General features: G+C 48.1%; 1 protein-coding gene across 1 annotated transcript; it reads left to right on the forward strand.

Annotated features, from left to right (window-relative positions):
• Window positions 1-221: 221 nt before the first annotated feature.
• LOC122390143 (ubiquitin carboxyl-terminal hydrolase 37-like) lies at window positions 222-1,958 on the forward strand. The gene is made up of 2 exons (XM_043382822.1): window positions 222-1,338; window positions 1,507-1,958. Exons 1-2 carry the CDS (start codon window positions 222-224, stop codon window positions 1,956-1,958), a joined length of 1,569 nt encoding a protein of 522 aa, XP_043238757.1.
• The last annotated feature ends 11,469 nt before the right edge of the window (window positions 1,959-13,427 follow it).

The following is a 13,427-nucleotide window of genomic DNA, read 5'->3' on the forward strand; positions in this document are numbered from 1 at the left end:
CGGTGGCAGTGGCACGTGGCAACGCGGCTGCTGTGCGACTGGCAGCAGCTGACGACACGTCAACGCTTCGACGAGTCCATGCGCAGCCTTCCTGCACTGCTGAGTCGTCACCATGCAGCCAAGAACCAGATAGCGATGAAAACGCTGGAAGGCAGGCATCTGACGTCGACTCAAGTCATTCCCTCTCAAAGTCGAGCCAAGGTGGATCTACATTGGGGACCATGCACCCGTCCGAGGCCAAGGGTTCGCGACTGTCGCGCTCGAAGGAGCGGGCGCCCAGCTGCCCGGACCGCGCTGACAGGGAGAACACGAAGCTGCTGCAGGTGGCTGGCGTCGGCCCGCGCCGGTTCTACGGTGACTCGGCCGAAGCCGGCGGCTCGCTGTCCGCCGCCAGCCCACAGATGCGGCCGCCGCCGTCGCTGCGCAAGTCCGGCGAGGGCGACAAGAACCCGCAGCTGCACTGTGGCAAGGCGCAGGCGGCCAGCCGCGGCCTGCAGCTAGTCCCGGCCATCCGGCCGCTCGACTCCGACAATGATGGCAAGGACCCTTTGTATATCGGCCTACCCAACTACGGGAACTCCTGCTATCAGAACGCCACCCTGCAGTCGCTGCTGGGCCTGCGACCGTTCCTCAGTGAGATGATTTCCCTGATCTCGGGCCTGGACGAGAGCGGCCAGTGCCGCACGCTGCGTGCCGTCGCCAAACTGATGGTGCTGCGCCAGAAGGCACTCAGCAAATCAGTCTCTAGCCATCTCAACGATCTGCGCGACGTGTTCGCCGACATCGACCCGGCGTTCAGAGGTACCGAGATGCAGGACGCCAATGAGTTCTTGCTGCGCCTGCTAGACACTATGAAGGGAGAGATCGACGCGCGGCGACCGACCGACAACCCGGTGCGAGACAACTTTCAGTACCAGGTCGTCGAGAGCTACATGTGCACCAAGTGTCATGAAACGGCGCTGAAGCGGCAAGAAAACATATGCTGGTTTGTCAGAGTGCCGCGCCGCCAGGGCACGGAGACGCCCACGCTGCAGGACGCACTGCGAATGTGCATGCGGCCTGACCGGCGCGAGCGGCTCTGTCAGCACTGCCAGCATGATGAGTGCCGCGTCACCACCAAAATCAGCCAGCTGCCCAGGACGCTGATACTACAGCTCAACCGGTACGTCTTCCTTGGGGGGGAATCGAAGAAAATCCGCGCCAATGTCGGCATTCCCAAGTTCCTTTCACTGAACGAATATGTCGCGGATGACGTCACCCGGCCTCCCGAGTGGAAGTGCAGGAAGCCTTCCCTGTGCACCCTCTCCGACTTCGAGGAGTCTGAGGCGCCCAGGTCGGGTCCGTCGCCGCCGCCCGCCGCCTGTGGACCGTCATCAGTGCCGACCGCCAGCGCCGGCCCGCCGGAGTCCGCCGCCGCCGGATCGCCGGTGTCGGCCGGAACCGCAGCGCCGGCGCGTCCCTCTTCACCGGCGACCGGTGCCGAGCCGCTGCCGCCGCCGCCGCCAGCGCAGGATGAGCTGGTGGTGCTGGACGCTGACTCCGAGTCCAAACCGGCGCGGACCCGCGAGGACGAAGATGGCGAGCTCCAGGAAGCCATCGTGAGGTCGCTGGGGAAGGGAGCGCCGGCCGACACCTCGGAGCAGGCACATCTCTCGGATTTCTGCGTGGAAGACGGCCAGTCTCTCTGCTCAGTGGACCTGGCCGGCGACTTTACCTACCGGCTGGTGGGCATCGTCAGCCACTACGGCGGCGCCACGCACTCCGGACACTACGTGTCGGACGTCTACAGCGTCGGCAGGGACCGTTGGTACCACTATAACGATAGCCGAGTCAGCTGTGTCGACGAGGCCGACATTATGGGCGAGGGACACCAGAGAAACGGCTACATATTCTTCTACCTCCACAAAGACCTATATAACCAAGTGGTCAGCGCAGAGGGAGCCGGCGGGGCGCTGTAACCGCCGCGCCAGGGAGCACAGGCTCTGAGCGGCACCGGCGGTTCGTATGGGTACATGTGGTTAATGTGTTTATGCATGTGAGCTTGTACTTTCTGTTAAATAGCACAATGAAAACTACCGACTCAAAAAAAAAAAAAAAAAAAAAACTTTGAGCCAGCGTCCTTTTGAAAAAAAAAAACGAACTATAGTTATCCACTTTCATGTGTGTAAAACACATGACATTATAAAAGCGCAGGCTACAAGACTTCATATCTCGTCTCGTGATCAAGCCCTGCCTCAAGTGGTCACATCAGCTCGATGCATAGATTTCTCTAAATATATATAGAAGTCTGTGCTCGATGAAAGAAAAATCGGATGCTCAGGCAGCTGAACTGCTCTGGGTTCGACCGACCCGCCGCGGTCGGCTGCATGCCTGCTGTGCATTATCAGAGGATGGTCTGGCGGCCGCTCCCGCCCTGCCGCCGCCCCCGCCAGTAATGACAAGCCTCGCTCCTGCAGCTGACTTCTCCCATCATCAGGCAACGCCACAGCGGAAGATTGATGCTTATTCAATGAACACAATTAATTGTGCTCCGCCGTCAGCTTTCCGGTAATCGGCGGTGATGGATCGTGAGCAGAAAATCGGATGCGTGCGCTGCCCACCCGAGCGCAATCCACGCAGGAAAGTGGACCAAGAGAGGGAGAACAAATCGACAAATGGAGGCAGTTGTCGATTTTTATCCACATTACCACACCATTTCATCATCCCGTCTCATGGAATACTCGGAATGTTCCATCATCGCCGAGCATACGGCTCATCACCGGCTAAATCCCTCGCACAGCAGTGATCCTTCATCCAGGGTGACTACGCGGTTGGAACAGGGTGTTATACTGGCGGTGCTACCCACGCCTTCTTCAGCTCTCCCTGCGACCCGAGCACCCAGTGCAAACAGCCCCCCCCCCCCGTCTTCCGCCCCGCGCCCTGTGACGAATCACGAATGGCGGCCAAACAGGAGATCGAGTGTCGTGTTTGTCGTGATCGCCGCGCCAAATCATGGCGCATATGCGCCGCCGGTGCCGCCGGTGCCGCAGGTCGGCTAGAGTGGCGCGCGGTGGTAGCGAGGGTTGGTTGTCGGAACCATCGGTAGGTGTTGCTGCGGTCGCTCACATGATAACAACACTATCATAATGATAATAGTTAGGTAAGGTAAATAGTGTGATTTTTAAGCCATTGATCAATAAACAGTCAGCTATATTTTATTGAGACTCGACATTACACATAGAAGGGTCGTAACCAAGGCAATAGAAACTACAGGTAGCGACAACACGCGTTTGACCTTGAATTCCGCCGGCCGGCGGGTGACGTCACTGGCGGCGAGCCACTCGGCGGCCCCGGCCGGCGACGTACTAAAACCGACTATTTCAAACCTCGTAATGGTAAAGTTTGTCTTAAAATGAGATGCATTTAAATGCATCACAAGGTAATATCATTACCTTCTGATATGCCACGACGGCTCTTATTCACGCATATACATACTAAATACGGTTCTGTCAACATCGATTACCTACTCCTGTCAACATCGACAGGCGCCGGCAGATGGAAGATTAAGAGCTCGTCGGCTGTGTACGCATCCAAGCTGTAAAACTGCTATTTCAGTTTAAACTCGCATGTTAAAAGTGGTATATTAACAACCGTCGTCGTCACCTGTGGCCATCTCGTCGACACATCCTACAGCGCCGCTATGGCGGCACACACTCGCTTTCCCGTGCTCCCTCCTAAGCCGCTGTAACAGCCACACACGCTGAAGCGGGGCTGGACCTTCACCGCGTGCACAAAGAACGAGCATCTTATCGGACGGACAATGCTAACAGCGGACAAGACTGCTAGTTATCACTTGTGACTTTATTCAAACTAGAGGTGGCAAAAGATGAAAAATTTGGGAACCAGACTCGAACCAGACCCGGCTGGACATTTCTGGAACCAGTCGGACCCGGTCTTAGTTGCAATCGGAACCAGTTGGACCCGTTCCCCAAAATTAATACAAACTACTTGTAGGTAGGTATCATTAGTTGCATCATGTAAAACAGCCTATTTCCCACTGGGAATACTCATGAGCTACTGTGTGCAAAGAAACATTCACTTCATTCACTTCATTTTTGCAATAATGTGTAATGTGCAAGATGTATAGTTTATGGTAGGACCCGGTTGGACCCGTCAGAAAATTTCCAGGAACCGGTCTGGACCCATATGGGTCCAGACTGGTTCTTTGGACCGGGTCCCCGGGTCCACATTTTGCCACCTCTAATTCAAACATGGTTCCGCCGGACGATTCCCGGCTCCCGGTCAGCGGAGAACACCGTGATCTGGGAGAAGTTTATCTCAAAGCTCTGCACGACGGACATCCACCAGACGGACGACACATACAGCTGGCCGCGGCTCACCACTTGAAGCCATCCTCTTGGGTCCGGGACAGATGCTAATGCTCTTTTCCATGTCAAGCCTTCGGCCGAAGTGCCTCGCTGAAAGCAGTGCCTGATTTCTGTACATACAGCTAGTAACATTCAAATACGCAAATTATTGAGCTTAGGAGTAGCTGCCGAAGACACTCCGACCACGAGCTTGATATGGAACGAAGTATAGGGCCTCTGCAGATGCATCGTCCATCCTAACACAGAGTCTGCGGTCAAAATGGCGGCATTTTTGAGCCACGAAGCCCGCAGCGAAAGCCATCGTATGGTAGGACATGTCGGCTTCCAGGCTGCTGGGCTCTGAGTGGGCGGCACCGCGGACCTCTGCACCAGCCACGCGCTGGAGATCCTCCTCCAGCTCCGCCAGCTCATCTGTGATCGGTCCAGCCGCGAAGGGCTCGTCGATCTGGAAAAGTTACACCAGCTGCGTTAGCAAATTTAACCCGCGCGGGGCTGGGGGGTAAATTTTACCCCCCCTCGCGAATTTTTGCGATATCTCAAAAACGGCGGCGCGCAGCGCCGCCAAACTTTCAGTACCTTTTCTTACATCAATTTGACACGTTCCCTGAAAATTTGAGCGAAATCCGTCGGAAAATTTTTGAGAAATTGACGTTTTAGTGACGTCATGTTCGCCATTTTCGCCTCAAAAACGGCAAAAGTTCAAACGCCGCTAACATCTTCATTTTTAAAGGAATCAAGACGTAACAAAAAGGTTATACGTAATTTTACTTTGTCTATCAAATGGCTATCTCGGTTTTTTGAAAATTTTGGATTTTGGCCTAAATTTTTTCAAAAAAACTGACTTTTTTGAGAAAATCATTATAAAATCCAAAATTTTGAGTCTATCAAAAAAAACGGAATATATGTCAGAGAAGTGGTCTATGTGCACCTACATACCAAATTTTAGAAGAATCGGTTCAAAAATGTGGGAGTTATTCAAAATTTTATGACGTCACGACACACAAAATTTTTGAAAAATGACTTTTTTGGAAGTTCTAGACCTCGTACGGAAACAAAAATAGCACCATTCGATTCGCCGTGAAAAAATGCATCAGATAGACACCTTTTTAGGCCTTAACAACCAACTTCAAAATTTGACCTCACTTGACCTGACCTTGACCTGACCTCGACCTGAAATTCATCCAGAGGTGGTCCATATCACTTATTGAGTGTGCCTATTGAATTCTATGAGTAAAATGACCCATAAAACATGTGTCCCACATGCCCTTTTCTATATTTTGTTTTTTGGTGACCTGACCTGACCTGACCTGACCTTGACCTTGACCTCTGAATGATATTGTATGCAACGAATATTGTCTTGGTAGCCTAAGAACACGTTTTGGGCGATCAGTCTCAGTCCATGACTCCATTCTTCGGCAACTAGGTACGGTGCAAGGCCGATACTGTAGAAACTTGCAATTTGTACCCTTGACCTGACCTTGACCTTGACCTCAAACTTTAAATTAAGTACATGTTTTTAGTAGTTCGTGATGAGAGCTTTCGATTGGCGTTTGAATTTTCCAAATCGGACCATTAGTTCGGGAGATAACAGACGGGGTAAAATTTACCCCCCCCCCCCCAGCCCCGCGCGTTCGGCTGGAGACCCCAGCCCCGCGCGGGTTAAGATAATTGACGCTGAGCGATACCTTGGGCATAGGAACTTGGCAACGAGCTGCGCAAGTTCAAAGTATGTTGCCATGGTTTGCAATGTCCGTTTCTTTTTAAATTAACTGAACTATTGTAGACAAGCTAGAGCAATGGCATGGCAATGAAGAATAAACAATCACCATAGAATGCAAACCAATTACGATTCGCAAAACATGATTCTAAAGAAATACAAAAAGTATATAATTCCAAAGGAAAAATACGAGGACCAGGAAAATCCCGTAACGTTTTTGATAATTCTTATAAATGATTAATGATTTGTATTTCTAATTTCAAGTATTATAATTTCTATAAATTGAAAATAACTTTTTAAATATTATAAATTGACAAGTATCATAAATGTAATATACCTATTCCAGACTCTACTGCTCGCTCAGCATTTATATTAATAAAAAAGCACCGCAAACGCTTACATTTACTAAGACATAAAAAAGCAACTTTCCCATATTAAATATTAAGGTTACTCACCTTCACATCGATGCCTCCGGCTTCTGCCGGCTTCCAGAACAGAGTCCGACAGTGTGATTGGGCATTGCCAAGATTCTTCAAAATGTTGATATTGATATTGGGCAATGCAACCTCTTTGTTTACATATTAGTAGATTTAATTTATGAATTAGTCCAAAGTTCAACCACTTCACAACCAAGTAACCACTTAAAATGATATCAACTCACAAATAAACCTCTAAAATCAACTGGCTGTATCAGCCCTATATGAGTGGCAGTGATGCCATCCACATTTTTGCTCCATCCCAAGATCTCGACCAGAATTTCCCAAGATTCTCGTCTCGAATCCCAAGACTACCCATCGCATATCCTTAGGAGTACCCCAAGTAAATCCATAGCTTATTTTGGACATGTTAGTGTGTTTAGTATTCAACTTTCTCTTCTTCGGGTCCACCCTTGTCCTTATTGGCGTCTTTACAGCAGCTAATGTACCTATAGGCCGGGGGGAGGGGAGGGGGAGGGGGTCGATCGGACTCCTACAGCTGATCGGTTCCTGACCGAGTATAAGAGCTTCACGAAAAATGAAGATGCTGGCCTAGACAACATGAAGCCGGTGGTATCTGCTACTATGGTCAGGTCATTCGTCGACCGTCAATGGTGGGTCAATGACCCAAAACACAAAGTTCGAATCTGTTAGAACTTCTTGGAAACGAAGTCTGTGGCATTTTGGATTTATTTCGAAATTTGTCTCGTGACACATTTGGAGAAGCTAGGGTCAGGTGAGGTCAGGCTGATTTTTAGTGTTTTCCACCACTGAGTTTTGAAATATGGGCTCCAAAACAAGCTCTTAAAAGCTTATGTGAATCCCGAAATCGAAAAGCCTTTGCTCTGAATCTGCGCGTAAGCCAGTGCCCCCTGGGGCCCATGAATTTTCAAGCCGACGATGACGAGGGGGTCTAAACGAGGACCTAACTCGTCCCCTGGACTATATAGTTACAAGACGTCAGCAGTGTTGTGAAGGTCGCAAGGTTACGCTTTGATTATTTTTGGTCCAGCAGAGCCCAGAGGTCAGGTGACCAGACACTTTTCCGAGGTCAAAGACAAATTGTCCTTATTTTGGTTCGCGGTCAACGGATAAGCCTCCATAGAGCAAAACCGTAAAATGAAACGCTTTATGCGGGAGCCGCATTCTGAAATATTTTTTAGGCATAATATTTGTAAAAGCTTTTCATAGCCATCCAACATCATGCCGCCAAACCACCCATCCCCGTTGATCGGTAGTTGGAAATTAAACAAATGAGCGCCAGTTGCGAACAGCGACTGAAAGCTGCTACTATACCCATAACAAGTAATGGTACAAAAATAATCCTGCGATCTCGGGAAGATAATGCCTGCAAGAAACATCGCAAGCTTCGTCCGTTAGTTCAATATGTTTGAATGCTATTAACCGTCCGTGAGGCAAATCCATCCTAAATTTATTATCGACCAAGGAAAAAAGCATTCGACAGCATGAGAAGACAAAGTGAAATCAGCTTCTGCCAGATCCCAAGATATGCAGCGCAAATCACAAGATCCCAATGTTAATGTTCAAATCCCAAGATCTTGGGACAAATCCCAAGGAATGGCATCGCTGATTGAGTGGCCATGGCATGGGCCACGGTAACCATGGTAACGACGGTTACGACTTGTTTGTGTCACCTGAAAATAAATGAGCCCAAAGCGCCAATACTGTCTCTGCTTAATGTTCACAAGCAGCAGAGTCTGGTTTTTGTTAGCAAATTCCTGCGCTCTGATTGGCCGCCATCGGGCGCCGCCAAGTACGTCATCGGAGCTTCTTCAGCAAGCAAAACCGTGACCAATGGCGTTCCATTAGGTGTCACCCCCCTGGTCGTAACTCTAGAAAAACAAACATGTGCGGGTTCAGTTTGCTGGGGCCTCGCATAGGTACCTACCTATCAGGAGGACCACTATCTCTGAAACTTGGAAAGACCTCAGACCAATCTTCATGTGAGGGCCTTTTTCCTTGAGATCACCCGCTAGTCACCGAGGGCTCACACCAGATACAGAGAGACCATGACAATGGGCGGATCTCAAACCGTGTCAGTTTCCGCAAGTTTTGGAATTCAGTGGGTCCGAATTGGCCCGGAACCCTAAAGACCCCTAGAATCACTACCTCTGACCAGAATGACTCCTACGAATGTGATTCCTTTCCTATTTGATCGCCCCATGTGATTTAAACGCCCGACTATAGGCATACTGTGCCGCAATACACAGCGAAACGCCTGCATCTAGACTGTCCCGCAGTACACGCGCCAGCCCAGCCGAGCGCGTCAGCGCCTTCGCGCCCACATGTTTTCTATAATATTGGTTTATCTCGGAGCGGAACTAACGGATAATGAGATCATCTGGCTACTCGGGGAGGTGAGAGGGTCGGAGCGAGGGGAGAGAGGGGTCGCGTCGTCACGCGAATGGCCGTTCGGAGGGGCGCCGGCCGGCCGAGTAATGACCTCCTGATGAGCAGCTGACGATACAATGATACGGTGCCGGCGGGCAGAGACGAATGGCCGGCCGGCGCTGATAGTGGATGACACGGTGTTCACCAGGGTACAGCCGGCGGTCCAGCACAGAATAAACACGGGAAGGGAATGTCGCGAGCCGTGGGGACGTCTGACGACGATTGCGATATTGAGTGGGTTTACATATTAAGTTCATAGAAAGCAGAGCTCGGAAATTATATGAATAAAAAATATACATCTTGGATTCTTTAGTTGTTCCTATAAAAGGAAATAATGCTGACGATTTCACGAAGGCAGACGTTTCATTTCATTTACATATAAAATTATGTTAAGCCATTCTTACAGCACACGGCCTTTACCCATCCTCAGTTTTTTGTGTCTGTCAATGATTAATTAACTACGGCGTCATCTTCCGGATATCCGAGATCATACTCCACCACTGGAGTTCAGCGTCGTTTCCGTTCCCATTTCTCTGTGTGGGTGAGATAGAAGCCCCTGCTGGAATCCAGACGCTGCACGGACCCCCTGAACCCGATATCCAGCGCTCATCGCTCCATTGCTGTCCCGGTATTCCAATCGGACGGAGCGCATATATCACAACGTGGGAGGGGACGGTGCCTCCGCGGACATGTGGTCAGTGCCGCGGTCCGCGTCGGTCCGCCGTCGGTCCGCAGGTCCGCCCCGTCCCCTTCCGCCGGACCGTCACACCCCGCTGCTGGCGGGACTTTGAAGACTTTGTGCACATTCCGATGGGGCTGACCACAGCTGCTCCTGTGGGGTCTCGTAATGAGCTCGGCAGAATCGAAAACATGCAACGTGATACCGAACAAACATCTGGGGAGCTGATTGAAAAATGACGCGGTCAGATTATAGGATATGATTGATAGAGCTAGTCGTGGGATGTCGTACTTACGCAATGGTGTGTCGTGTTTCGCGTGACTAAAAAAATCATGTAAAACAAGCAAGGTACCGGTATTTAAAGGGACCATCCCACCTTAACATTAGTTTTGAGTTGAGATAGCCAAGTTTGCGGCCAGGCTCAGAAACCACCATTTATCCTGGTCGCAACCCCCGCAGCTTTATGGCGTTCAAGAAATTTCTTCCCTTTACTTGCAGGGTGGGACCAGCTTAGTCCCTATCTCTTAACCATTAGCGGTTTTTTGATGACGTCAGCAGTCATTTCAACGCCCGCCATTCCTTGAACCCGAGTTTTGCTGACCTTGAGCTCCCTTTTTTATCAACGTGAAATCCGTCGTCGGCGCTGAGAAAGCCTATTGCTTTTCATTTTAATTTGAATATTAGAAGATACCCACCACTGGAACTTGGACTGATATTATACCAAGGCCGAAGATGATCAAGCTGCCTGCTATATCTGGAGCTTGGTGTTCAACTTCAACATGGAATAAAAAACAAAATATCAAAGCAAACTGGATATGGTACTGCAAGTTAAAGTCCAAAGAAATTTGAAGAGCTGACAATTGACATTCATTCTTTTCCTGCAAGGTTTCCATATGGAGATCACAGTCATACCATGAAGAAATATTTTTGATGTTAACAGTTGAAAGGGGATTTATCTTCCAGTTTTGACGAAAGACGCTGCTGACTGTCTTTGGAAAAGGATGTCGGCAGGAGGTGCAATTGTGCTTGTGAAGTGGTTATAACTGGTCTTTTCACAGTATTAAATTAAATGTGCCATTGCAGCCAAGTGTGTTATCATGTAAGGTAAAATCAAAACTACAATGTTGGTTTTACGAGCATTGAGAACTTGAGAAGGCTGGTAGGTAACACCTGCCTGTGCTCGTAAATCATGCTGCCAGAGTATTCTAAATTAATTTTATCATACACTTTTGTTGTCCAGAATGGTTGCACTATTGTTTGGTATCATATTATTCCATGTAAATATGGTAGTGTAAAGTCTGACCAACATGTTACCAGATTTGAAGCTGTTACGTTACCTAAGTACCTGTTTTTTACTGGCGTGGTGAATGTCACCTGGATTTTGTTTTGAGGTGCAGACCTAGTAACTCTGACTACATGGGTTTGAAGCTATTATCTATTCTGTTTTTACTGGCCTGGTGAATGGCGACTGATGTTGTCCGTGGATGGCACTGAAACAAATTTTGAGTGTTTTGTACAGTGTTTTAATACAATGCTGAGGGCTGAAAGTTGTCTTGTTTAGAGTGGTGAAAGTTCAGGATATGCCAGCCACCATGGTGGGTCAGAGTTAAATGTGTTGCAGTCAGTTCGGCTTCGGCAAGCACACGGATGGGCATACGCATCAAGACCTGCTCTGCCATACTTTCAGCCAATTTTACCTAGGTAAGTCTTTTCTTTTTTCTGCCAAAAGCTATGACATTGTGAATTTCAGCACTGTGGCCTGTGTGTAGCTTTCAGGAAAGCAATTCTAAATAAAGCTCTGATAAAGTGCAAAATCAGCAATGCAGCCCTCTATTACATTTTCTACAACATCTTACTTGTTCCTTGCATGGAGAGAAAAATGCAATGTTATGAATTCGTTTATTCACATAATTTGACAAGCATGCAGTTACCTGCTACTATCACTGCACAAAACAGAGCAGAAAACATCAGTTGATCAAACACAAGACATAACAGAAGTTTACAACATAGGGCTGCCGAACCTGCTTCCTCCACCACAGTTGATGCCATTTCCTAGCCTGGCTTGATGTGAGCACTGAATAGCTGCTTTGTCTAATTACAGCTCACTACCATTCAACTTAAACTACTCTCTTTAAAGTAAGAGTGAGAGCGTTCAGTGTTCATAGCAGCTCGACAGACGACAGACAACAAACATCTTGACAAACCAACCAGTATTTGATTTGGCTAATGATTTATGTGCTTGTTGTATCATGGCCAAACTACTTTAACAGCAATAATCCCTGTTTCATCTTGATCTTGCTTTTATTTCCATTTGAACTCAGATCTTGAAACAATCATCTGAAGTGATATCAGATACTGGCTTCTGTTTCTCTTGAAAGCAAGTTAAAACAACAATGATAAACTAAGGCAGGAGATGTGAGTTGTGGTAGTAGATTTTTGATTCAACATATGTCAACCTTATATTGCTTGAGACCTCTGTGACAGACAAACAAATATTTATAGTATTTTGATAGTTTGGATTCTTGGCTTGATTTAGCAGATCAGCTGTGAACCTTGACTTTGAAATCACATAAATGTCATGGTACCCGAACGAATCCTCGCATGACATTTCTTCGTAGCACAATTTTTCGTCCGCATTTCTTCGTCTACAAATCTTCGTCGGTGCATTTATTTGTCCCTCAATGCTTACTCTTGCATATATTTGCGTTGAAGAAGAAATGCGAACCGATTTTCATATACCCTGGTGCGAGACAAAGTAATGCGATAGGTACGAATAAATGCCCTGACGAAGATTTGCAGACGAAGAATTGCGATACGAAGAAATGCCATAAGAATTGTCCTGGAATCCTTTATTGGCCATCATATATTGACCTTGATAAGATAAACGCATCATTCGCGCAATATTTGTCGCACTTTGATACCAAACTATTGCTTCCAAATGCCGACGTAAAGAAAACCTTTATGTGACGTCATAGAAACAGCGGATTTCCCAAAAAGTAAACAAAAATAAAAGTCTTATATCTCGAAAACGGGTGAATATTTTCCGGTAAAATTTGGTAGATGTTCATTTTCGCTCTTTGTGATTCACGCTACATCACTTTTATGCCAATTCATTAACTTTTTTGAAGGTGGGAGGGTCCCTTTAAAGGCATTTAAATATTGGCTTGCTATTTAACGATTTAGCTTCCTTATGTTTCTGAATATGAGCGCGCGCTGATAAATTACAGCACCCAGTTCCTTTGAACATAAGAGAACGCGCCTTGTTGAGTGCTAATTGCGAGGAAGGAGCTTTGTGTCATCTCCACCAACCTACCTTTATCTACCGTTTAGCACGGCTAGCTTTGAGCCGTCCATTTCGTCTCCGGCAACGGAAGCTATGGTGACGAAGTTGACACCCATCCAAGTCCTGTGTCTGGAAAGGAACCAATTACAGGCAATTACGGGCGCAGTTAACTGGTGACATCGGGTGTGCGTGGTCACCAATCCGTATCGCCATGTGTAACCAGACGGGAAATCACCTCAATGTGAGCGGCACTTTAACGTGACAAGGTGAGTTCACACCTCATATTTTGTCAACCGCAGAGGGAGTTTCAGGCAATAAGACAGGTGCCTACTTGTGCAAAAATGGCTGTCTTCTGTCTACGCTGATAGTGCTATCCCATAGTGCTGATGAAAGTGTAGTCCAGCTGATAGCGCTGACAGCTCCTGTGCCCCTGACAACATATTGTCAATGGTTGCTGCCATTTGTCTGCCACATCACCTCAAGCAAAAAAAAA

This window comes from Amphibalanus amphitrite, unplaced genomic scaffold (genome assembly GCF_019059575.1).
Source record: "Amphibalanus amphitrite isolate SeventyFive unplaced genomic scaffold, NRLGWU_Aamphi_draft 000384F_arrow, whole genome shotgun sequence".
Taxonomy (NCBI): Eukaryota; Metazoa; Arthropoda; class Thecostraca; order Balanomorpha; family Balanidae; genus Amphibalanus; species Amphibalanus amphitrite.